At 53.7% G+C, this 23,462-nt stretch overlaps 2 protein-coding genes across 4 annotated transcripts in view; one reads left to right on the forward strand and one right to left on the reverse strand.

Annotated features, from left to right (window-relative positions):
- Positions 1-1,484: 1,484 nt before the first annotated feature.
- On the forward strand, positions 1,485-15,797 carry TACR2 (tachykinin receptor 2). Of its 3 annotated transcripts, none has more exons than XM_041748462.1 (5): positions 1,485-2,514; positions 6,978-7,172; positions 10,391-10,544; positions 11,807-12,003; positions 14,347-15,797. In XM_041748462.1, the coding sequence occupies exons 1-5, from the start codon at positions 2,123-2,125 to the stop codon at positions 14,561-14,563; spliced, it is 1,155 nt and encodes a 384-aa protein (XP_041604396.1). In that variant the 5' UTR covers positions 1,485-2,122; the 3' UTR covers positions 14,564-15,797. The 3 variants fall into 3 exon arrangements, with proteins under 3 accessions (XP_041604396.1, XP_041604397.1, XP_041604398.1); XM_041748463.1 differs by having other exon boundaries at positions 11,927-12,003; XM_041748464.1 differs by lacking the exon at positions 6,978-7,172.
- Positions 15,798-16,475: 678 nt separating this feature from the next.
- HK1 (hexokinase 1) overlaps positions 16,476-23,462 on the reverse strand; it is a 66,635-nt gene continuing 59,648 nt past the window's right edge. The window contains exons 16-18 of the mRNA XM_041748461.1: positions 23,147-23,302; positions 18,935-19,168; positions 16,476-17,370 (exon numbers count right to left, since the gene is read on the reverse strand). Of these exons, the coding sequence (XP_041604395.1) occupies positions 17,226-17,370; positions 18,935-19,168; positions 23,147-23,302 (535 nt within the window). The 3' untranslated portion in view covers positions 16,476-17,225. The remainder of the gene's footprint in view (positions 17,371-18,934; positions 19,169-23,146; positions 23,303-23,462) is intronic.

The following is a 23,462-nucleotide window of genomic DNA, read 5'->3' on the forward strand; positions in this document are numbered from 1 at the left end:
CGGGGACACCTGGGTGGCTCAATGGTTGAGTGTCTGCCTTGGGCTCAGGTCGAGATCCTGGAATCCTGGGATTAAGTCCTGCATCGGGCTCCCTGCAGGGAGCCTGCTTCTCCCTCTACCTATGTCTCTGCCTTTCTCTCTCTCTCTCTGTCTCATGAATAAATAAATAAATAATCTTAAAAAAAAGAAAAAGGCAGAGGCCCATCAGCCAGGGACAGACATCTAGAGGATGGTGGCCAACTGCAGAGAGGGAACAGGCCTCTGCTCCGTGGCCTGGCCAGGGCTGGAGCCTCTTGCATCGGGGGCCGAGGCTGGGAGGGCCCCTCAGTGCACACCCCCCCAGGAGGAGTAGGGACCCAGCAAGCAGCCCTGCTCAAGGAGCAAGGCAGGGTCCCCTAAAGACCACACACACCCAGTGCGGCAGCATAGCAGAGCCACCCCGGTGGTGAATGAGCACCTTCTGCTGCTCTCAAGCCCCACTGAGACTGCCGCACCCGCAAGGACCGTACGCCCCAAGGTGTGCACAGGTGCACTAGCATTTACACACATCAGCTACACGCAGTAGCTTGGAAACAGCTACCTCACACAGTACCCGACACACATGTAGAGCTGGTGACCAAGAGCAGATGCCTGTGGACAAACCCAAGCAGCCCCTCAGGCCTTTGTGGGGGTCACAGAAGAGGCAGTGAGCCCCATCCTTGTCCTAAGAGAGTGAGGCCCCTGGACCAGCAGCATCAGTATCACCAGAGAACTTGCCAGAAGTGCTCTGAGTTCTGTTTCTCCCTCCTGCCGAGCCCTGAGCAGTCTCTGGGGCCTCCTCTGTGTCTACAACTCCCCTGTCATGCTTCCTATGAGCCGGCCCCGATGCTAAATAGACCCTGTGCGCATTAGCTCATTTAAAACTCACAAACAGGGGCACCTGGCTGGCTTAGTGGTTGAACGTCTGCCTTTGGCTCAGGTCATGATCCCAGGGTCCTGGGATCGAGTCCTGCATCGGGCTCCCTGCATGGAGCCTGCTTCTCCCTCTGTCTGTATCTCTGCCTCCCTCTCTGTGTCTCTCATAAGTAAATAAATAAAATCTTAAAAAAAAAACCCTCACAAACACACCATGAGATGTACACCTTGTTTCCCACCTTTGTTCAGATGACAAAAGTCGAAGTTCGGTAACCTTAAAAGCTTTGCCCGGAGTAACCCAGGTAGCCCCAAACTCAGCTCAGTCCCAAGAGTGGGCTCCTAATTGCTTTCTAGATGTAGCTCCTGGCCTGGGCTGAGTGTAAACAACCCCCACCCACCACCACCACTGCCACCCACCGGGACTGTACCTCCATGCTCTCCCCCTGCCACCCTCTATTTCCCCTGGGTCTCTCCCTGCCCAGGCATGCAGTCCTAAATCTTTTCTCAAGAGACAAGGCTGGGCCATCCAAGCAGGGGGTGGGACAAGGGGCGGGAGCTAGAGCTGCCCCTCGTGAGCAAAGCAGCGCCTCTGCCAAGCCCCTCGCCTGCCCTGCCTAGGGGAGCAGCAGGGAAGGCAGTGGCTCCTAGTGCTGGCAGTTGGCAGACTGGTGAGCATGTCCCAGACCACAGCCCAGCCTGCACCCCAAAGCCTGAACGGAGCCTGCTGTGCAGCTGACCCGTGGAATACAAAGGCTGCCGCTGTGTGTTCATCTGATCCAGAACGTTTCCCGAATGGGGGGACCTGGGTTTGAGTCCTGGCTTGTCACCAACTTACTGAGTGACCTGGGCTGGTCACATCCCCTCTTGGAATCTGTTCTTCCTTTCTGCAAAAAAGTGGTTGACTGATGATTTCCAAGGATGTTTCCTGCTGAAACTGTGTGTTGGATTCTAGATTTCCATGTGACATTTGGGAAGTCTGGCCAGGACATGAGAATCTGAAATGCGAACGGCTCTGGACCCGGCTGTCTGCTCAGCCCACTTCATCTTCACTTGAAACTTGGGAGTGATCCCCTCTGCCTCCTCCCGTGCCCAGCTCTGCACCTACTCCTCTCTCCCCTACGTACTCACGCACCCAAGAGGGTTTCTCTTCTATAGCATATCTGGGCAGGGCACCGGTGCTCAGGAGGAGCGAGGAGTCAGGCCCCTGGTCCCAGACCCAGGGGCAGCCATGGGGGCCCATGCCATTGTGACTGACGCCAACATCTCGTCCAGCCTTGAGAACAACACCACGGGCATCACGGCCTTCTCCATGCCCGGCTGGCAGCTGGCACTGTGGGCCACCGCCTACCTGGTCCTGGTGTTGGTGGCCGTGACGGGCAATGCCACAGTCATCTGGATCATCCTGGCCCATCAAAGAATGCGCACAGTCACCAATTACTTCATCGTCAACCTGGCCCTGGCTGACCTCTGCATGGCCGCCTTCAACGCTGCCTTCAATTTCGTCTACGCCAGCCACAACATCTGGTACTTTGGCCGTGCCTTCTGTCATTTCCAGAACCTCTTCCCCATCACAGCCATGTTCGTCAGCATCTACTCCATGACCGCCATCGCCGCTGACAGGCAAGAGGGGGCAGTGGGGAAGCTATGGGAAACTGTCTCACTTGGTTGGGGCTCAGACAGGGCTGGTGACTTGCCTGCAGTCACACAGCAGGTTAAGGGTAGAACTTAGGGAACCGCCTCCCAACCGGATTGCAATCCAAAAGTATGCCTCCGAAGGTAGGAGGCCATGGAGCCAAAGCAGGCAAAGTTGAGGTTAGACACAAGGAAGACCTTGGCACTAGACGGTTGTTCAAAGCTTTAGGGAGAGAACGACTGTGTTTAGGGACGTTCTGGAATGTTCTCTGGAGGTGATCCTTTGTGTGTGTGTGTGTGTGTGTGTGTGTATGTGTGTGTCTTCCTTTTACTACAAGGAAATTGCTTAGATTTTTGTCTATTAGATAGATGTTTTGGAGGGAGACTTTAATATTGCATACAATTACCACATAATTATAATGGGTCCAGTTATTTTCCCAATGCTGTTCTCAGGGGGCTGCATGCTGTGACCTTCTGCTGATGGCTGCAGGGAGGGATGGAGGAGGGCTCTGTGGGGCCATTTGAAGCTGGTTGGGGAGGGCAGGGAAACGTTTGGACTCAGAAGGAGACTGTGTGACCCTGGAGGAGTATGGTTGAGCCAGAAAATGAAAAGGGACATCGAAAGTCATCAGGTGTGTGTGGGAGATGGGACACTCCCCGGGGACCCTCAGAAACACAGCCCCCGTGTCAGGATGGTTTAAGGAGGCATGATGCCCACTGGCCACACTCACCCCCCAACCCCCGGTCTCCATCCCCAACCACCTGCCCAGCAACACAGAGCAGCTGGCTTTTCTGCTCTGGGCTGTTTTTCTATAGAGTTTTCCTAAGGATTTTGTTTAAGAAATGTATTTCTACTGGTCAAAAATGCAAAGTTCGAAAACCATTTGCGTAGGCCAAGCTTGATTTTTGTATCCGGGGCCCCTGAGCCTAGAAACAAGCAGGATTGATGGCAAGTCAGGGGCAGGACCAGGGCCCAGAACCCAGGCCTCTCCAACTCTCAGTAAGAGGCACATCCCTCACCACCCAATCACAATCTCCAGCCCTACCAGAAGCACCTTGGTCCCCCTGGACGTTTCTGCAAATCCACTAGCATTTCCTTTTCATTCATTCAACAAATATTTGAGTGTTCCCTCTGCTTCGGGCACTGGGGAATGTACACCAGCGGGAAAAATAGTCCTTGAAGTCAGGCTCCAAGAAACAACCATTTCTGGGGCCGGGGAAGGCTGTATATGGACTGGAGAAGGCAGGTGGGAGCCAGGAAACGAGGCAGGAGGCTGCTGAGTAATAATCCAGGTGAGAGACGATGGTGCTCAGAGATCCGGGCCAGAACAGTGAAAACCCATCTATTCATTTCTTCATTCCGATGTTCCGTGCCGGCAACGTACAGACGCTGCTCTGGCCATTGGGGAGAAAAACAGCCAAAGATGCCTGCCCTGGTGAGAATTTAAATAACAAACACATGAATAAACTGTACGTTGTATTTTGAGGTCACGGGTGCTGAGAGGCAAGGGGACCCGAGGTCCCCAGCTGTGTGTTAGGGTCGGGTAGGGCAGGTTGTAGTAAGAGATCGGGTGTGGGGTGGACCCTCCTGCGGAATGGGTTTTTGGAGGGTAGATGGAAGGAGGAGGGGAGAGAGAGAGTGAGCTCCTTTAGCTCTGGGGAAGGAACATTCCAGGGAGCAGCAGGGCCTGCGGCAGGGGGTGGCAGGATCACCCCCGGTGTGCATGAGGAGCCCCAGAGAGGGCCGTCCTCCCGGAGACAGCATGGAAAACCTCCTGGCTCACAGAGTTGGCACTCACCTTATGCCCCAAACACCCAGATGTGACCCCCTGCGCAGGCCAAGGACGCCCTACTGTCCTGGCCTTGTCTCAAGGTTCGGATCAATCCCAGAGAGAAATGGGTCATCCCAAGACCAAAACCACTTCTGGTGGATTTAAAGGAAACAAGTAGGTGGGACTACCCATGTTTTCAAACCCCAACCCCCTGCTGCCTGCAGGTGCTTCTCAAGCATCTCACTGCCCTGCCGCCAATCCCAAGAGCGCGACGACTGCAGTCCCACTTTACAGAAGAGGGAAAAGCTCGAGGGAGCCTTGGGTTGTTTGCTCAGGACTCTATTGGAAGGTAGTGAAGTCAGGACTCAACTTCCAATCAGTATGAATCCAAAGTCCCAGACCCGTCCCTCCACTGGCTAGTCACCTGCCTCCTCTGCAGGGAGGGGACACTGTGGAAATGGCCACCCCTCCTGTCCTGCTGACACACTCAGCTGGGGCTTAGGCTGCCGAGGGGCAGAGCTGGCCCAGGGCCCGGTCACGGTCACAGAAGGGGGTCAGTGTCTCGGGAAGAGGAGGAAGGGGTCACCAATCATCTGGTGCAAACTCCAGGAACCTGTGACGGCAGACTGTGCACAGAAATCCCAGGGGCCGTGAGCTTTTCTGAGGGTGAAAAGTCATCCCAAAGGGAGGCAGGACCCCATGTTTTGCTGGGACTCCAGCCCCGATGGAAACCACAGACCCCTCTGTTGCACAGAAATCTCAAAGGGACCGCCTGCAGCCATCGCTACTTAAAAACAACAGTGGGTTCCAAACCCGCCGCCAGATCTTGTTGTTTAGAGGGTTGATAAAGAAGTGTGTGTATTTCTATGTCCCAAACGTACATATTTTAAGATTTTATTTATTTGAGAAACAGAGACAGAGTGAGCAGGAGGGGGAGGAAGAAGGGATCTGAAGCCGACTCCACGCTGAGTGCAGAGCCCCACATGGAGCTCGATCTCACAACCGAGAGCAGGACCTAAGCCGAAACCAAGTCTGACCCTTCACCAGCTAGCCACCCAGATGCCCCTATTTTATATTTTGACAACTGTATTTGAGTATAACTGGTTGTCTTTGTAATCTTGTGTAATTTATTCATGCAAAAACCATATTCTGAGGAGGGCACGTGGGCTTCACCAGGTGGCCAACAGGCCCATGACACAGGGAGCCCCAGCTCTAGGCCCATCCCCTCCCTCTTCCGAGGCAGCAACCAAAGCCCCAGGTCACACAGCACCGCACAGTAGAGGCACTATAGGGCAGAGGTGGGGCCCTGTGTCTTTGGTGGGAAGTGCTCTTTGGATCCTTTGGCCTTGGAAGCAGGGGCTACCCCACTCTCTCCCTTCCCCAGCCCGGGCACTGACCTCGGAGGCCTCAGCCCCACTAGGCTCCAGGACATGCCCACAGTGGCCTCAGAGGTTCTGGAAGCAGAGGGGAGATACATAACCTGGCTCAGAACCAGTGCTACCTCTTCCAAGCTGGTTCCTCCATTTCTCCAAGCCCTAGTCTCTTGGTGCAGGAAATGGAGAGACCAGCCCGTGCCTGAGACAGTCGATCACCAGGCACCGGGGTGCCAAACAGCAGCTCGAATCCCCACAGATTCCCCAGAGAGAGGCAGGAACTGAGGAGACAAGCCTGCTTCTGGCTGACTTCTTGGAAGAGGTGGCCTTTTGGTTGGACTTTAATGAATCCAGAAGGGAAGAAAAAATTTTAGCTAAGGGGGAAGAAATACCCCCACAGAGGGTCACACAGGTAGGGCCGTTCCTTGACCAGAGAGAGCCAGGGCAGGTGCCAGAAGCAGCGACACAGGGGGCTGGAAAGTGCGTTGGCCGTGCGCAGAGGGCCTTGGATGCTGAGTTTAAAGGTTTGGACCTGCTCCGTTCAATAATGTAACCACGGCCGTATGTGCCTATTTACTTTGAAATTAATTAAAATTTAAAATTCAGGGACACCTGGGTGGTTCAGTGGTTGAGCGTCTGCCTTTGGCTCAGGTTGTGATCCCGGGATCGAGTCCCACATCGGGGTCCCCTCAGGGAGCCTGCTTCTCCCTCTGCCTGTGTCTCTGCCTCTCTGTGTGTGTTTTTCATAAATAAATACATAAAATCTTTTCAAAAAAATTTTTAAATTCAGTTCCTCAGTCAGATTAGCCACACTCCCAGTGTTTGTAGCTGTGTGTGGTTAGTGGCAACTGAACAGGACAGTACATAGAGTATTTCCACCACTGAAGAAAGCGGGTGGGCAGCACTGGTTTGGGGTTTGTCGGGGTGACTGTCAGGCTCTGCTAAGGCTTCTGAGCAGAAGAGGGACCGGCACGGGGCAGGGGGCTCGGCTGGGCTGAGCTACAGGCAAATGTCCCGAGTGGACCACTCTCTCGTGACCATCTGAGAGCAAGTCCACCCTCAGAGGGAAGCAGTGAGGTGGGGCCTGGGCTGGGGTTTTGGGTGCTAGAGTGCTGTCCCGGAGAGGACACCCGTCTCTCACCTGTGGGAGAGTAACCAGCCCAGGTGGCTCTCTGCAGGTCCCCAGCAGCAGTGAGTGGTGGGTGGCGTGGGGGGGGGGGGGTGATGGGGCTAGAGGGGAGACACAGGGGATGGGGATGGCTCTGATGGGAGGCTGCCCACCACTCACTCAGCTCTCTGCTCACAGGTACGTGGCCATCGTCCACCCCTTCCAGCCCCGGCTCTCTGCCCCGGGCACCAGAGCGGTGATTGCTGGCATCTGGCTGCTGGCCCTGGCCCTCGCCTTCCCCCAGTGCTTCTACTCCACCATCACCATGGACCAGGGCGCCACCAAGTGTGTGGTGGTGTGGCCTGAGGACAACGGCAGCAAGATGCTCCTTTTGTAAGGCCTGGGGGGGGGGGGGGGGGCGGGTAGCACATGCACATCCGGAGAATGTATGTGCGCGTGCACACCCTGTGAGGGTGTTTGGGATTGTGTGAAAACCGCCGTTGGCGCTTGCCAAGAGTCAGGCTTTGCATACACGAAGCCCTTCGATTCTCTGACCCTATGAGCCACGCATGCATGCTTCTTCCCATTTTTCGGATGAGGGAACCAGCGCTAGAAGCTAAGCAATATGCCCAAGGTGGCACAGCTGGTAGGTAGTGAGGCCACGGGCCGTCCTGCTCCAAGCCCGCCACGTCCCCGCCACCCCGCGGCTCAGACAAGGACTGTCCTTGTCCTCGGATGAGGATGTGAGCGCGAGCGGCTGTGCACAGGTGCTACCGCGCAGGCTGCGTGCGCGGGTGTGAGCGCGGGGCCTGTCGGCGGAGGTGTGGGTGCACGCAGGTGTGTCTGGGGGAGGGGCACTGGGCGTGCCCAGGCCACAGAGGGGCGGGGTAGCAGGCGGGGAGAAAGGGCAGGGGCGGGAGCCCGGGACGTTCGCCGGAGGTGTGGTGCCTGCCTGTCTCCTACTGTGGAGCCGGCGGGCACCGTGGGCCAGGCCCCTGGCGACCCTGGGTGAGTCCTCTTCCCTTCCCGGCCTCAGTGGGTCTAGCAGAGGCTGGAGAACTGCTTGAGGCTCGGGGGCTGGCCGCGGGCTGGAGGCCGGGCTGCCCCCCCCGCCCCCGCCTGCCCCCGCCTCCCCCCGCGGGGCCTGGCCAGGGCGGCGGCGGCAGAGGCGGGGGCCCGCAGCGTCAGCGCAGCCCCCCGCGCACCGCGGACCCCGTCCCCGCAGCAGCTCAAGCAGGCGACAGCTGCGAGCAAACCCGGAGGCGGCGGATTTGGCCCAACCGAGGCCCGGCGCCGCGGCGGGAGGACGAGCAGGCGCCGAGCGCAGGCCCCGCCCCGCCCCACGTGGTCTCCATCGGGCCCCGCCCCGCGCAGGAGAGGGCCCCGCTGGGTGCCCTTCAGAGCGGGGAAGAAGCCTGAGAAGCCGGTCCCGGGGACCCAGGAGTTTGGGGGCCGGGCCCTGCCTGCGGCCCCCGCCCTCCGTCCGTGCACGCCCCGCTCTGAAGGCCCCGGGGCCCCCAGGCAGGTGTCGGGGGGCTACTCTGTGCCTGACCACTGGGGGGCAGTGCTTCTCCACCTTACTACAGGCCTCTCGCCCCGAGAGGGGGACCCGTATTCACTCTGGGGACCCCGCCCGGGCTCAGTGGCGATGGGGAGTCCCAACCCCGATTCAGGCGCCGGGGGGACACAGGGCGGATGTGGGCTCGGAAGGCGATGCTTCGGTGTTACCTAGAATTCTGCGAGGATCTGGGGAAAGCCTGGTTTTATGAGTGCAAATGTGTTCCTTGTTCTCGGTGGAGGAACTCCTGGGATTTAGATTGGGGGCTGCATCCTCACAGGCTCCCATCCTGGCTGTGCAGGCATCTGATGAGATTACAGGTGCCCTGTCCAGGAAAGTGCACGTAAACCTCCCCACACCCCCAAAATCAAGACAAAGCCCAGGCTCTGAGAGGAGGCAGTTCTGATTTTTGGCAGATCCCCGAAGCCGATCCCCAGGGCTCTTTGGTTTGGTGCTCCCTTCTGGGTAGGACCCGAGCCCAGAGTGAACTCCTATCCTGAAGCAGGTCCCAGGAAAGAATGAGGCAACAGCGAGAGAGAGGTCACTCCTACTTGGGAAGGATCTTAGATTACCTCCTCATTTTACAAATGGGGAAACAGACCGAGGAAGAGGTCGCACTTTGAAGTTAGAGTCTGAACAAGAGCTCAGTTCTGATGTCACAGAGCTGGCCTTCCGTGGCAGGGAGATCGTTTGGGTGATTACATCTCTAGAGCTGTTTCCTAGGCCACAGGCCTCCTGAACCTCTCTGAGCCTGTTTCCCCCTCCAGACACCGAGGCAGGTAGCCCTGCTCATCCTCTAGCTCCATCTAGCTCAGACTCTCTGTGACCTTACAATGAAGGTAACATGAGAGGGGCCTGGCCTTCACTGCTCCTCCCTGCCCTTACCTGCTCCATAGGGCATCTAGGAGCCCCCAAACCTTCACTTATGAGCATACTTGCCCAAAGAGCAAGTAAGCAGAATTCTAAACACAGACTTTTTTTTTTTTTTTTTTTTTTTTTTTGTAAGCAGAATTCTAAACACAGACTTTAGAGAAGATATTTGCCAAAGCCACCCACTCCTCTCCCTCTGGGTGGTGGCGCCTCTTGAAAAGGGGCCCAGCAAGGCTGGCACACAGGTCGTGGGGGTCGGGGCCTTGGGAACACATCAGCCCTCCTAGAATAAGGTCACGTGGCAGGGCCATGGGTCTCAGGCCCTTCCACGACATGCCCATATCTGGGCCTCGTCCGAGAGTTGCTGCAGCATCACTCAGAAACCAGAATGGACGGGACACTTCTCCTTTACACTTTCCACAAGGAAAAGAAACTGCTCAACACAGCCCTCCACAGGCATTAGATGAGTAATCGTCAGTGTGTTCTGGGCCCCTTGCTCCAAGGTGGTGTGAGAGAAAGCCTGCTGACGTGAGCCATGCTCCCAACCCAGTGCTGATGGGCAGGAAGAGACAACCCATATCACGTACAGTGTGGCACTGTCGCCACTGCCCCCTTCCCCGATAAGGGTGTCGGTGCAGGATGGAACCGTATCAACTCCAGAAAATCTACCTCTCCAGACGGACAAATGCAGCTATAGATTATATATATCATCTATCCAGTGTGCATGTGCAGAGACGTATCATATACACACAAATGACCCAGGAAGAAAATACTCTATATTGTTAATATTTGTGAGAATATAATAAGTAATTTTATTGCCTCCTTTGTATTAATGTATAATGGCATCTTAAATGTTAAATGAATGTACTATTTGGTTAACTTTTTCATTCCTATTTATTTCCTTTTTTGGTAGCATTTGTCTATCACCCGGAGGAATGGAGAGATAAAGCTGGTGTCCCTCTTGCAGCAGGGGATGCCCTCTTTGGGCATATATGCTAGCCAATGTCGTTCTCTTTTTCCCTTTAAATTAAAGCAAGGCTTTGGGAGGCGGCCGGTGGGGGGGGGGCGGGGAGGGCAGCCGGAGTTGGCTCAGGGGGCGCAGGGGGTTAGGGGGACTGAGCGCAGGCGGATGCCCAAGTCGCTCCCGGGCCGTCCGGTGCCCAGCCCTTGGCTCTCCCTCCAGGTACCACCTGGTGGTGATCGCCCTCATCTACGTGCTGCCTCTCGTGGTGATGCTCCTCGCCTACAGTGTCATCGGCCTCACTCTCTGGAGACGCGAGGTTCCCCGGCACCAGGTGCACGGCGCCAGCCTGCGCCACCTGCGAGCCAAGAAGAAGGTGGGCGCCCGGAGAGGGGGGGGAGGGCGGGGGGGCGGGGCTCGGCGGGGCCGGGCCGGACCGGACCCCGCCCCTAAGGGGGAGCTGTTGAGGATAGGATCCCCCTAACTTGCCCTTGTCCCAAGTCCCTGGCCAGAGTCTGAGTTCGTTGTTCCCAGGAGGCTAGACTGGCCTTTGGCCAAATGCGAAGTTAAAGGAACTTCCCCAGAATATTACAAGAATCGGAGAATCCTAAAGCCCCATAGAATCTCAGAGATCTTAGAATGATAGATTCTCAAAATCTTAGACTTTTTGCATGATTGGAGTGTTGAATTTAAGAAGCCCCACAGAACAACGGGAGGCTCCTGCCTAGAATCACAAGAGAATTCTCAAATGCTGGAACTGCAGACCTCGGATGCGAGATCGTGGAGACTGGTTTGGAATCCAGTTGTACCCAGTCTGCCTTGGATTTCCAACCCAAGTACCAGTGTCCCCTCCCCTCCCTGCCATTCAGAGCCACCCCAGGGTCCTGATGCAGCATTCTATGATTCAGACCTCCTCCACTCTCTCCCAATCAAAGCCTCTCTCTGCTGTGCCAGCTTCCTTCCAGGCGTCCAGGGGAGGCAATGGTTAATCCTATCAGGTATCAGGTCAACATCTTGGCTTCACGTCTGCTATTGGGCACTTTCCATAGGGCCATTCCAGGAGGTAGTCAGATATGTGACACCGTCTGAGTGTCCCTCATAAAGACCCGGTCTCCACTTGCCATCACTGGCTTGTCCTCCATTCCTCATGGGGTACTGGGCCATGCTCACGGGGTCCTGCAGAGACCAGGCCATGAGGGGGGAAGGTCAGGGAACTGGCTCCTGGGCTGATGCTGGGGTCCCCAACTAGATTCTCACTACTTATAGGTAGAAGGGCTATGGCAGACACAGATCCCAGGGAGAGGGGCACCAGAGAACCCATAGCTGGCATAGGGGACCTCCCCCAAGGCTGGGATGATGAGCTCACCCACACTCCAGGGAGGGGAGCTGCTCTGAGGGAAGGGGTCTGAGACACCTGCTAGATGAGGTGGCCACTGAGCTGGGTTTTAAGGTGTTGAGGACTTGAAAGAGAGAACATCAGTGTGGGCAGAGGTGCGGGGCCCAGGAGTCAAGGCAGTGTATGCTCCGGGGGACTGAGAGCTTCCCAGGCTGGTGTGAGGGGAGCCCTGGTGCCACCCTGGGAGGATTGGGGTGTGGTGCTTCCAGGCTGAGGTGTGACCTGAGCCTCTCCCGGCCCAGTTTGTGAAGACCATGGTGCTGGTGGTGGTGACGTTTGCCATCTGCTGGCTGCCCTACCACTTCTACTTCATCCTGGGCAGCTTCCAGGAGGACATCTACTACCACAAGTTCATCCAGCAGGTGTACCTGGCGCTCTTCTGGCTGGCCATGAGCTCCACGATGTACAATCCCATCATCTACTGCTGCCTCAACCACAGGTGAGCCCTCATTCCAGCCCCCCTCTCCTCAGCCCTCAGGGACCCATGGCCTGGCCCCATCTGGGCTCCCCTGTGTAGCTGGAGCCTGTGCGCCCCCCTCCCGCATGGCCTCAGAGTGAGCCCCCAGCACAATCCTCACTGTGTCTGGGCCTGGCCTGAGCCCCACCTCCTCCCGAAAGCCTGGTCCCATTGCCCAGGCCATAGTTCTGTCTGTCTGCTCCTGCTCTCTCCTCAGGGACTTCATCTGGGACAAGAAGAGAGAAGGCAGGGACAGAGATGGAGGGAAGGGAAGTGAGAGAATTGTGATTTTTTTTGAGTGTTTTTTTGGGTGCCAGAACCCTCCATTGTCTCCTGAGAGGTAAAAAGTAGATAACAGGAGGAAGAGAGGTGCTATCCCCATTTTACAGATGAGGAAACTGAGCCCCAGAAAGGAAGATACCTAATCTTGTGCAGCAAGCAATGGAGCCAGGATTCCATGGATCCCCAAGGCCTAAAACCTTGACCCCACATCACACCTTTCTCTTGATGCAGCTTCTAGGAGAACTTGGACACAGGACTGTCATGTCAGGGAGGGGCCCCTGGCCCTCCATGTCTGGGCATTGGTCACTCTCCTGGTGACACAGTCCCTGAGAGTCTGAACAAGTCTCCAGGCTCCACAGGCTAGGTTTCTGAAATAACTTTGGAATAATGCTCCTGGCAGGAGTCTTCATTCATTCAAAACATGTTCACAAGGGGCTCCGTGTGCCCTGCCCCAAGCACCTGGGATACCCCCCAGGTGCCACGATTTCTTGTCAGGAGCTGACATTCTAGTGGGGAAACAGACGATAAGCAAGCGTGATGAGTAGATGAACCACACAGCATATTAGGTGGTGCGTTTGATGGAAAAAAGGAAAACCAGAGCTGGGGATGGGAGGACAGGAAGTGCTAGATGAGGATTGAATGGGCCCTGCCACTGTGTGGGGAAGGGCTCTAAGCAGAGGGAACAGCCAAGGCAAGGGTCCTGCAGTCAAGTCTGACATGAGGAGGCCAGCAGGGCTCTGAGTTGGGAGACACTTACTCTGACTTCCTTTTAAAAGAATCAGTCCGGGGATCCCTGGGTGGCGCAGCGGTTTGGCGCCTGCCTTTGGCCCAGGGCGCGATCCTGGAGACCCGGGATCGAATCCCACATCAGGCTCCCGGTGCATGGAGCCTGCTTCTCCCTCTGCCTGTGTCTCTGCCTCTCTCTCTCTCTCTGTGACTATCATAAATAAATAAAAATTAAAAAATAAAAAAAAATAAAAAAAAATAAAAGAATCAGTCCGGCAGTGTGTTGGCCCTGGACCACAGGGGAGGGGCAAGCACAGAAGCAGGGGGGTGGGGAGGCTATGGCAAGGATCAAGGTGAGAGGTGGGGGAGTGCGGTCAGACTGGGGTGAGAAGTAGTCAGAGTCTGGCTACTACTAAGGTAGAGTCAACAGGACCTGATGGAGGGGAGGTGGATGTAAGAGAAGGATGACTCGCAGGTTCCAGGCCTGAGCAGCTGGAAGGACGGAATTGTCAGTTGTCAGGAATGGAGAGGGGGATGGCCAAGGGGGGTGCGGTGGGGGCTGGGAGGGGGAGCCCCAGGGAGGACATTCTGAGTATGGGCAGAGGGGGAAAGACCATGAAGCTCCTATGATAGAGGCATTTGTTGGGTCACACCATGGAATCCTGGAGAGCAACAAGGTGAGGAACCAAAGTCAGGCCTGTTTTGCAACACAGAACCTTGCGTCTCCTGGGGACAGTCCGGGGTCACCCAGGGTCCCCTTGATCTCTGCTCCTCTCCAACAGGCCAGTGTTCTCTCTCTGCCAGGCAATTTCCTCCACTGCCATCTGCTTCCCCTTCTGATTTACCTTTAGTGCAGCCATGGGGAGAGTTATTTTTTAAGAAAATATACCAAAATGTTGTAGCTCCCTGTACATGTTTTCTTGCAAAGCAGCCCCCTTGGGAGAGCATCCTTATTCCACCTAACACCACTGAAGCCCTAATTTCTTAAGACTCCACTGGAATACTCCTTTAGAAGCCAATTAACCAGTCAAATAAGAAAATGTGTTGTTTCTTTAAACTGTATTTGGTTTCTGTTTGTAATAACACATGGTCTACTTTGGCTTAATCACCCACTGCAATCACTAGATTTAGCCCCACATTCCTTCCAGGTGTTTCCAAAAATCAAACATACTCAGGAATGCATCTGTAAAGAGACACCAAATAGTGACAGGCAATTAGGAATGAGAGGACGCGTCCTGGAGGTTGGGGGCAGCCGTGTGGTAGTTCCCAAACTGCCCCCCCTCACTCTTCTGCTCATGGTGACCCTCTGTCTCCTAGGTTTCGCTCTGGATTCCGGCTTGCTTTCCGTTGCTGCCCGTGGGTCACGCCAACTGAGGAGGATAAGATTGAGCTGACTCACACTCCATCCCTCTCTGCGAGGATCAACAGGTGCCACACTAAAGAGACTTTCTTCGTGGCTGGGGAGACTGCCCTTTCTCCAGCTACCAATGGGCAGGCCAAGGGTCCCCAAGATGGGTTACCTGATGAATCCTGAAGCCCTGTACCTGGCTGCTGCTGAGGCTTTGCACCCTTTGAGAAGCAGCCACTTGAGAGGTCCAGATCTGAAAGTTTGACCCATATGCCCCAGCCTTCACTATATCAGTGGAAAAACAAGATGGCGCCAGGAGCTCTGCAAGTAGATACTAACTCCGAGAGCACCCAGCCACCCCTCTGGCCATGCTTCACAGCACCCAGGAAGAGTCCAAGAAGATAGAATGACCTAGCACTTCCCTAATCTGGGAGTTGCAAGCTCAGGTGCCTTTCTGGGGCATATAACTGAATGAGTGAATTGGATCCAGTATTTAAAAAAAACAAAACTGCAAATGTGATCAAAGGCAACTGACTTCCAGCATTGGAGTAATGGGATGGTGGGAACTGGAGGGGATACGCCTCCAAAGGAGACAGCAGCCCTGATCAGCTCTGGACAAATGTTGCCATGTGGCAATGGGAGCACACTGTTGCCACATCTTCTGAATCTTTTAAGACACACCAGGAATCCAGATTTGCAAGACTTCCAGACTTGTTAAATTTGGCTCACATTTTTATGAATATTGGCTAAACCAAACAAAACATACCTATGGACATAGGCACCCCCACCATGATACCGATTTATTCTTAGGCAAAAGACACAGGTAGGAAGCTTCTTATTTTGCAAAGCCCATCACCTATGAGTCGATCCCTGGCTTCTCTGCCTCAGCATCTGAACTCAGATCCAGGCCAGTGTAGATGGTGGTTAAAAGTCCAAAGGAGCCTCGGCTGTGTTGCCTCAGACAAGTCACTGTGACCCTCAGCCTCTTCTCCCAGTGACAAAACTGCCTCACAGGGATGCTGTGAGGAAGAGTGAAGGGAGGCCCATAAACTAGCATGCCAAACATATATGAAGTGCTTAATGAGCAGCAGGGATGAGTTTTTATCACCACCAAGCTAGCCATGGATGCCTCCAGGAAGTGAGCAGCAGCTGGCACCCTCGCTCCAGCAGCAAGAAGCTGGCTGGCAGGGATTGCCAACCATCTCGACTCCCAGGGTGCTCCAGGCCTGGCCCGGTCCACTCCGAGGACACACTTTTCCCTGCTTGCCCACTCACCCTGCACACCCCACTGCCCTTCCAGAAGAACCACGTGACACTGTAAATGCAGAGCAAGAGTTTAATGCTATCTGTGTTCCCCATGAAGACCCCTGTGCCATAGGCGCTGGCAGTGCCAAATAAAGGGACTCCCATCTTAAACCAAGTGAACGTGCAGTTAATCTCAGGGGAAGCCATGTAGAGCCATAGCCCCAGCTTGGGAGAACCACATGGCAGGCACCTTGATCTCAGGGTGCAGGACACGGACTGATGTACGATGCACTGGTGGGTCATGGGGTGGAGCGGCAACCTCAAGGGGTAGGGATGAAAGGGTCAGATGAGGCTCCATTTCCTACAGAAGGCATTAATTTAAAATGGGAGAGGAGGACAGTGCAGGCAAGCTGCTCCCCTGGGCTGTTGCAAGACTTCATCTGTGTTAGAGCAGGGGCTATACACCATCTGTTCCCTTGGAGCTGGCGGCCGGTGGGGATGGCCAGTGATGCACTGTCCTCTCCTTAAACCCACATGGCCTCTGGGGGCCCAGGCTATCGGACGACAGAGGCCTTCCATCACTTTACCTTCTTAAAGGTACTGGGTAAGACCGTGGGGCTAGAGCGGGGACCTGGCCAGGCAGGTGCTGGAAAACAAGGGGAGAGGCTAGTGCTGTGACACTTCGTAGAGGGCAGAGACGTTATTGTACCAAACGAAGGATGGGGGCTGAAGCACATAATCTTCATTTCAAACTCCCTCTCCTCCCCACCCAACCCAGGATCCCCAGAGCTTGGTCATCACGCCATCCCCATACATCCTCCCCGCTCTCCAGCCACCAAGCATCACTCGGGTCTTGGAATTGGTACAAAGTTTACTAGGTCATACAACATGGCTCACAAAAGCAATGGGGAATTCCAATGAGGGCACTGTTTGTTGGTTTGGTTCCTTTTACCCAAATGGAGACAAGACACTTTCCCACAGAACTGCCCACCTCCCCCCACCCCCAAGACAGACAGAATGCAAGACTGTCACGAAGTGGCTCTGACCAGTTCCACGGACACACGACTCAGTGGCATGGACACGTCCTGATGGGATCCTCGGGACGCCAGACAGCAGTGGGTGCTGGGACGGGAGGAAGCAGCTAAGATGCCCCTGGGAGGAGGAGTCCCGGCAGTGTCTGCTGGTGATAATACATTTCACACAGGGGATGTGTCCCCAAGGACGGGCTGCGGAGGCCCCATAAGGCCTGGCGGATGGCGTGACTTTTCATCTTGGGCCAATAAATAACTGTCAGACGAATGCAGAGACTGGAAATGGGCGCCACTAAACTTCACACGTGGGGAGCGTACGACCAGGTTGAAATCAGATCATGCAGAGTGGCAGGGCAGGTGAGGAGGGGCCGGAGTGGGGAGAGATTATCAACAGCACACGCTCTATTCTGTACCCTACGTTATGCGCCATTAGCTGGCTCGGCTTCCCTCCCCGCTGCGGCGGTGGCGGGCTCTGGCGCCGGCGGCTCCCCCCGCACGGCTCACTGGGAGGGACGGGGTCACCGCCCCAAGAGAGAAGTGCTGGAAGGGCAGCAGGCTGGGGGCCGGTACTCTTAGCTGCTCGTCTCTTCCCGGAGCCGGACGCCCACCGCTGTGATGAGGGCAGCCCCCTTGCCGCTGCCGTCTTCGGACAGGAGGAAGGACACGTTACATTTTGGTGACAGTTCCTTCACGGTTTGGTACATGATTCTGGAGAAGCTGAAAACGACAACACACAGAGGGGAAGGGTGAGTACAGGAGATGGGGAGAGATGCTGGACCCACGTGAAGATGCCGCAGGACCCTGACGACAGGGGGACAACCAAGATGGGAGGGGCTGCTTAGGAGAGGACACTGGATCTGCTGCCAATCCTACTGCCACGAGTCTTTGGCAGGTAGGAACAACTGAGAGTCCAAAAAGAAGTGACTGCATGGCTTATCAGGGCCGGGGCACAAATAACGCACTGACACACCCAGCCCCAAAGCCCGGGGTGTCTGGAGGACCGGATATCAGGAAGGGTGCTAGGGCCTGGATGTAGCCCAGCACCAGGGCAGCTCGGCCGGTGACATGGAAACAGACACCGTGCAGCCCCCACTGTGCCCCGAGACCTCCCTGCTCATCCCATCCATGACCCAACACCTGGCATCATCAGAAGCCAAGAGAGGCGGGCCCCAGTGAAAGATAATCTCGCAGTGACAGGTGACTCCGGGTCCCTACATGATGGGCTGACAGTGAGAGAGCACCAGGCTGAAGCAGCTCAGGGCGGTGGGGCTCTCAGTGGTGATGCCGACTGCACTCTGTTGAGCCCCTACCAGAGCCTGCCCTACACCTTATATACTGATTTCCAGTCCTGCCCATGGCTGTCATCCCGTGAGAAAGACGACACTCGGCAGTGCAGCCTCCATACCATGGTGCCGGGATTACATCCAAGGTGTATGGCTCTGAATCTAGCTCTCAGCCCCACCAGTGTGCTTCCCCAGGTGACGAAGAGGACAGCTATGATAGTGGGGAGGTGGGGGCAAGACAACCAGCTCCATCCCCAGCCGTAGCCGTGAGGCAAGCAGCTAATGCCTATAATGATCTGGGTGAGGTAGCTTTTAAGTACAGTGACATTATGGCCCAGTTTACCTGGGATGGTCCCAGTGTAATTATTAGCAGCACTCTCCTCACTGGCAAAAGCACCCCAGTTTATATGATAAATAATATGGTCACTAGATTCCTAAGAGCCAAGCTTGGGGAGGTGAGGTACATGAAAGGGCAGGCGGGGCCAAATATCCTCCTTGGGCACAGAGTGTCAGGCACTTGACCATGACAAGGCCACTCCCCACCCCTCTGCCTGCCCTGCAAGCCTCTTGAGAAACTGATCTAGCAGGTGAACAAGGCAACGCGCCCTCCTCCCTCCATCCTTCACTTCCTCTCCCCACGTTCCAAGCACAGCCTCCTGGGCAGGCTGCAGCTACCTAGCTGGATGGGGAAGCCCACACCCACCCTGGCCTCGGACTCTGCCTGGCCCAAGAGGGGGCCCAGGAGGAGTGAGGAGGGGGGCGTGCGATGCCACTGGCATGCGCTGACCAAGGGAAGCCACTCGTCTCCAAGGATCCCAGTTAAGCTCCAGAGCGGCTCATCTCCTGGACCAGACAAGGCTCAGTCCCTGAATGCACAGCCTTCGTTCGGGTCCTGGTGAGGAACTTTCCTGGTGGGACTCCCATCCTGCGGTCCCATAACCATCAGGGACCTTGCCAGCCCAGGCAGCTCTGCCACTCCAACTGGAAGCCCCACTCACTGCGGATGAAGCTTGTAAAGTGTGCCATCCACGCCCACAGTCACGTTGAGGTGGTCCAGCCCTCTGTTCTCGCGGATCTTGTCCACCACGGCAGCCATGCCCGCACCACACAGCTGTGCGGCCCGCTTGGACACCACCCCGCACACGGTCTTGACGAGGATACTGTCGTCACAGGTGCTGTTCAGGCCCAGCTGCTGGAGGATGGCCCGGACCTGGAGCAGCGCTAATCGGTCACTGTGGGGGACAAAACCAGAGGGCTGGAATGAAGTGGGACTGCCCAGAGCAGCCTGGGAGCTGACTCCAGCTCCAAAACACTGTCCTTAACCATGAGTAGGGTTGTGGGGGCTTCCTTCCTCCAAAACAACACTTATTTATTTTTATTCATTTATATCTTTTTTAAGATTTTATTTTTAAAAGTAACCTCTACACCCAACACGGGGCTCGAACTCAAAACCCCAAGATCAAGAGCTGAATGCTCTACTGGCTGAGCTGGCCAGGCGCCCCTGTTTATTTTTAAGTGATACCAAAAGTATTACACCTGAAATTGTAGAAAATTTGGCAAATATAGAAAACTTAAAATTCTAAAATTAAAACTATTCACAACACCAGAAGCAATGCTATTAACACTTTAATATTTTTCCTTCCAATCTACTTTTCTTAAATGTCAATAAATGAGCTTCTTATGATATGCAAAATGGGCTCATCTTTTATCTGTGGTTTCCTTTCTGCCTTTTTTTCCCCCCCTACTTCACACTTCTGAGCTATTTCCCACATCCTTGTCTGAGAACAGGACCGGAAATAGCTGCCATAGTACTCCATTCTGGGGACGCACCCTAATTTATTTAGCCAGTTTGGAGAAAATGACATTGTTTGCAACTTTCTGCTATTATGAAGTAACACTCTAATAAAGTTTCCTGTTTATAAACCTTTGTGTGCAACTCTGCTTTTCCCCTTAGGAGATACATTTCTGGGTCAAAGGTACTTTGATACATATTGCCAAGTGCCTTTCAGGAGGTTGTGTCCATTTTCTTTTTCCCTCTCTCTCCAGCTGAGTTTCCACTATACTTGTCCCCAGTGGAAGGGATCACTTTCAAAAACATGCTAACAGGGGTGCTTGGCTGGCTCGGTAGGAAGAGGATACAACTCATGATCACAGGTTCAAGCCCCACGTTGGGTATATAGAGATTACTAAAAAAATAAACTTAAAAAAAAAGTAGTAATGGCATCATGCTGCAGTGTGGTTTGTATCCTTCTCTATTTGAGAGAAAGACTTTTTTCAAAAAATTTTGCTTATTGCCCATATGAGCTACTATTATGGCAAGACTTGTTATTCTCTTGGGATATTTGTCTTGATCTTATTGAATGGAAAGAGAGGACAATGACCAACAGTGATGGCAAGGATGGTAAGAGCAGCCAGCCTTTCTGAAGGATGTAGCATGTGACAAATGCTTCACATACATCACTTCATTTCCCCCTAACAGCCCACCGATGTGTGTACGGTTACCTCCATTTTCAAGATGAGGAGACTGAGGCTGGGAGCACTGAGTAACTCACTCAAAGCACACAGCAGGTCTCAAGACCAGCTCTGTCGAAGCCCCTGCCCACTGCCCAGCACTCTGCTGCCCAGTGCTTGCATATATAATGCGAATGGTTTCCATAGCTTGCTATTTGCCTCAGGTTTATTGCCAATTTTTTTTTAACTTACAGAAGCTAAATTTGGCAATTTTGGGGATCCCCAGGTGGCTCAGTGGTTGAGCATCTGCCTTTGGCTCAGGGCGTGATCCCAGGGTTCTGGAATCGAGTTCTGTATCAGGCTCCCTGCAGGGAGCCTGCCTCTCCCTCTGCCCATGTCTCTGCCTCTCTCTCTCTGTCTCTTACGAATAAATATTTTTTTTAATTTGGCAATTTTTTTTCTTTCTTGCTTTGCTTTCATTTTATTTTTAAATTCCAGTATAATTAATGTTGCTCTTATTCTTTTTTTTTTTTAATTTTTTTTTTTTATTTATTTATGATAGTCACACACACAGAGAGAGAGAGGCAGAGACACAGGCAGAGGGAGAAGCAGGCCCCATGCACCGGGAGCCTGACGTGGGATTCGATCCAGGGTCTCCCGGATCACGCTCCGGGCCAAAGGCAGGCGCCAAACCGCTGCGCCACCCAGGGATCCCTGTTGCTCTTATTCTTAAAAAGACCTTTCCCACTACTTCATACCCATTAGGATAGCTATAATTTAAAAAACAGGGGTGCTTGGGTTTCTTTGGTTAGACTCAGGTAATGATCTCAGGATCCTGGGATCAAGCCCTGCATCGGGCCCCCTGCTCAGCAGGGAGTCTGTTTCTCCCTCTCCTTCTGCCCCACCGCCTTGCTAGTGTGCGCACTCTCTCTCTCAAATAAATAAATAAAATCTGTAAAAAAAAAAAAAACAAAAAAAAAACAACAACAACAGAAAACAAGTGTTGGGCAAAGATGTGGAGATATCGAACCCTGGTGTGTACCACGGGTGGCAGTGTAAAATGGTGCAGCCACTGTGGAAAGCAGTGTAGTGGTTCCTCAAATATTAAAAATAAAATTACATCTAATCTAGCAATTCCACGTACAGGTATTTACCCCCAAAGAATTGCAAGCAGGACTCAATCGTGTATTTTATCCTCATGTTCATAGCAGCATTATTCACTGTAGCCAAAAGGTGGAGGCAACGCAAGTGTCCAAGGACAGACAGATGGATAAACAAAATATGATCTATACATAGAGTATTATTCATCCTTAAAATGGAAAGAAATTCTGACACACATCCATGTTGTACATGGATGAACCTTGAGAATGCTATGCCAAGTAAAATAAGCCAGTTACAAAAAGACAAAAACTGTATGATTCCACTTACATGGGTGTGTAGAATAGTCAAATCCAAAGAGACACAAAGTAGAAGGGTGGGTGCCAGGGACTGGGGGGATGGGGAGTTGCTGTTTAAGGGGTAGGGTAGTTCAGGGTGATGTAAAAGTTCTGGAAGTGAACAGTGGTGATGGTTACACAGCACTGTGAATGTACTTAATACCACTGAACCATAGATGTCAAAATAGTAACAATGGTAAATTTCATGTTATGTATATTTGACACTTAAAAAATGTTAAATTCAATATTTTCTTCTAGTTCTTCTATGGCTCCTATTTTGACCACTCAGCTCTTGGTTGCATTTGAAATGACAGAAAGAGGGGAGAACTTGTTTCCTGGTCTGTAAATGAGCACCCAGCACCAGCTGTGACAGCCTCTTCCTTCCAAGCTGCGGTGAAATGCTACTACCCGGTGCACTCAGGCCCACCAGGGCCAGTGCGCTGGGGCCTTGTGTCTGCTGCTAGCACTTCACTGCTTGGGTTCTGGTGGGCAGTGAGTTTGACGTACAAGTTACAGATACAGGGATGCCTGGGTGGCTCAGCAGTTGAGCATCTGCCTTTGGCTCAGGGTGTGATCCCGGAGACCTGGTATCGAGTCCCATGTTGGGCTTCCTGCATGGAGCCTGCTTCTTCCTCTGCCTGTGTCTCTGCCCCCCTCTCTCTGCCTCTCATGAATAAATAAATAAAATCTTTAAAACAAACAAACAAAAAACAAGTTACAGATATAGACATGGGGGAAAGCGATGAGCAGGCTCCAGCGTGGCCCACATTATATTGCTTTTATGACCATTCTAAAAACAAGGTGGTTTTTGCTTTTGCAGAGCACCCTGCCCTCTTCTCATAGTTCACCATGGAAGAGGCAAAGGCAGGGATGAAGCAATCACAGCAAAGAAGAAAACGGGAAGAAGACAAAGCAACTTGTGGGGCTCACTCACTGGGTGACCAACAGCCCAATCCCAGCCTGCCTTTCAGATGAATGCAGGTGGGACTAGACCTCTTGGCTCTGCTGGTCTCAGTGCCCTTTGACATTAGTATCTGTAATGCACCTTTATCCTGAAATGGAGTCCATACAACTTTACTTATACACAAGACTTCCAACAAATACACATAATGCTCCAACATAAAGAATGAAGAGAAGGAAAATTATTTATAATGAAATTATATTATTTCAATCTGTAGCTAGCTGCTCATGGCCTACTACTCCAGATGTGGGGGGAACCCCTCACAAATGATAAAACATCCCATGAGAGGCCTCCACGCCCATACTGATCCCCTGGCCACATGGACCTCTAACAGATCTGCGGGGACACCCCTCATCACTCACCTCTCAATCTGGGAAAGATATTTGGTCTGAAAGATGCCCCGAGTCTTCAGTGTCTCAGAGATCTGCCCTCGGAAGAGGAACCCCTTCTTGGTGAAGTCAATCAAGATGTTGCGGACAATCTCCCCCAGGTACATACCACTAATCATCTTCTCGAACCTGAAAACAGGAGCAGAGGCTGGTATCTATGTGTAGCCTTTGGTCTTCCAGTAGTCCCGGGCGTCTTCCTGCCCCTTGAGATCACCACCACCTGCACACCCAGCCCTGCGCTCTCAGCAGAGGCAGAGGGAGGCCAGGAAGGGCAAAGGGATCCTTAACC

Source organism: Vulpes lagopus, chromosome 3 (assembly GCF_018345385.1).
Source record: "Vulpes lagopus strain Blue_001 chromosome 3, ASM1834538v1, whole genome shotgun sequence".
In the NCBI taxonomy this organism is placed as follows: domain Eukaryota; kingdom Metazoa; phylum Chordata; class Mammalia; order Carnivora; family Canidae; genus Vulpes; species Vulpes lagopus.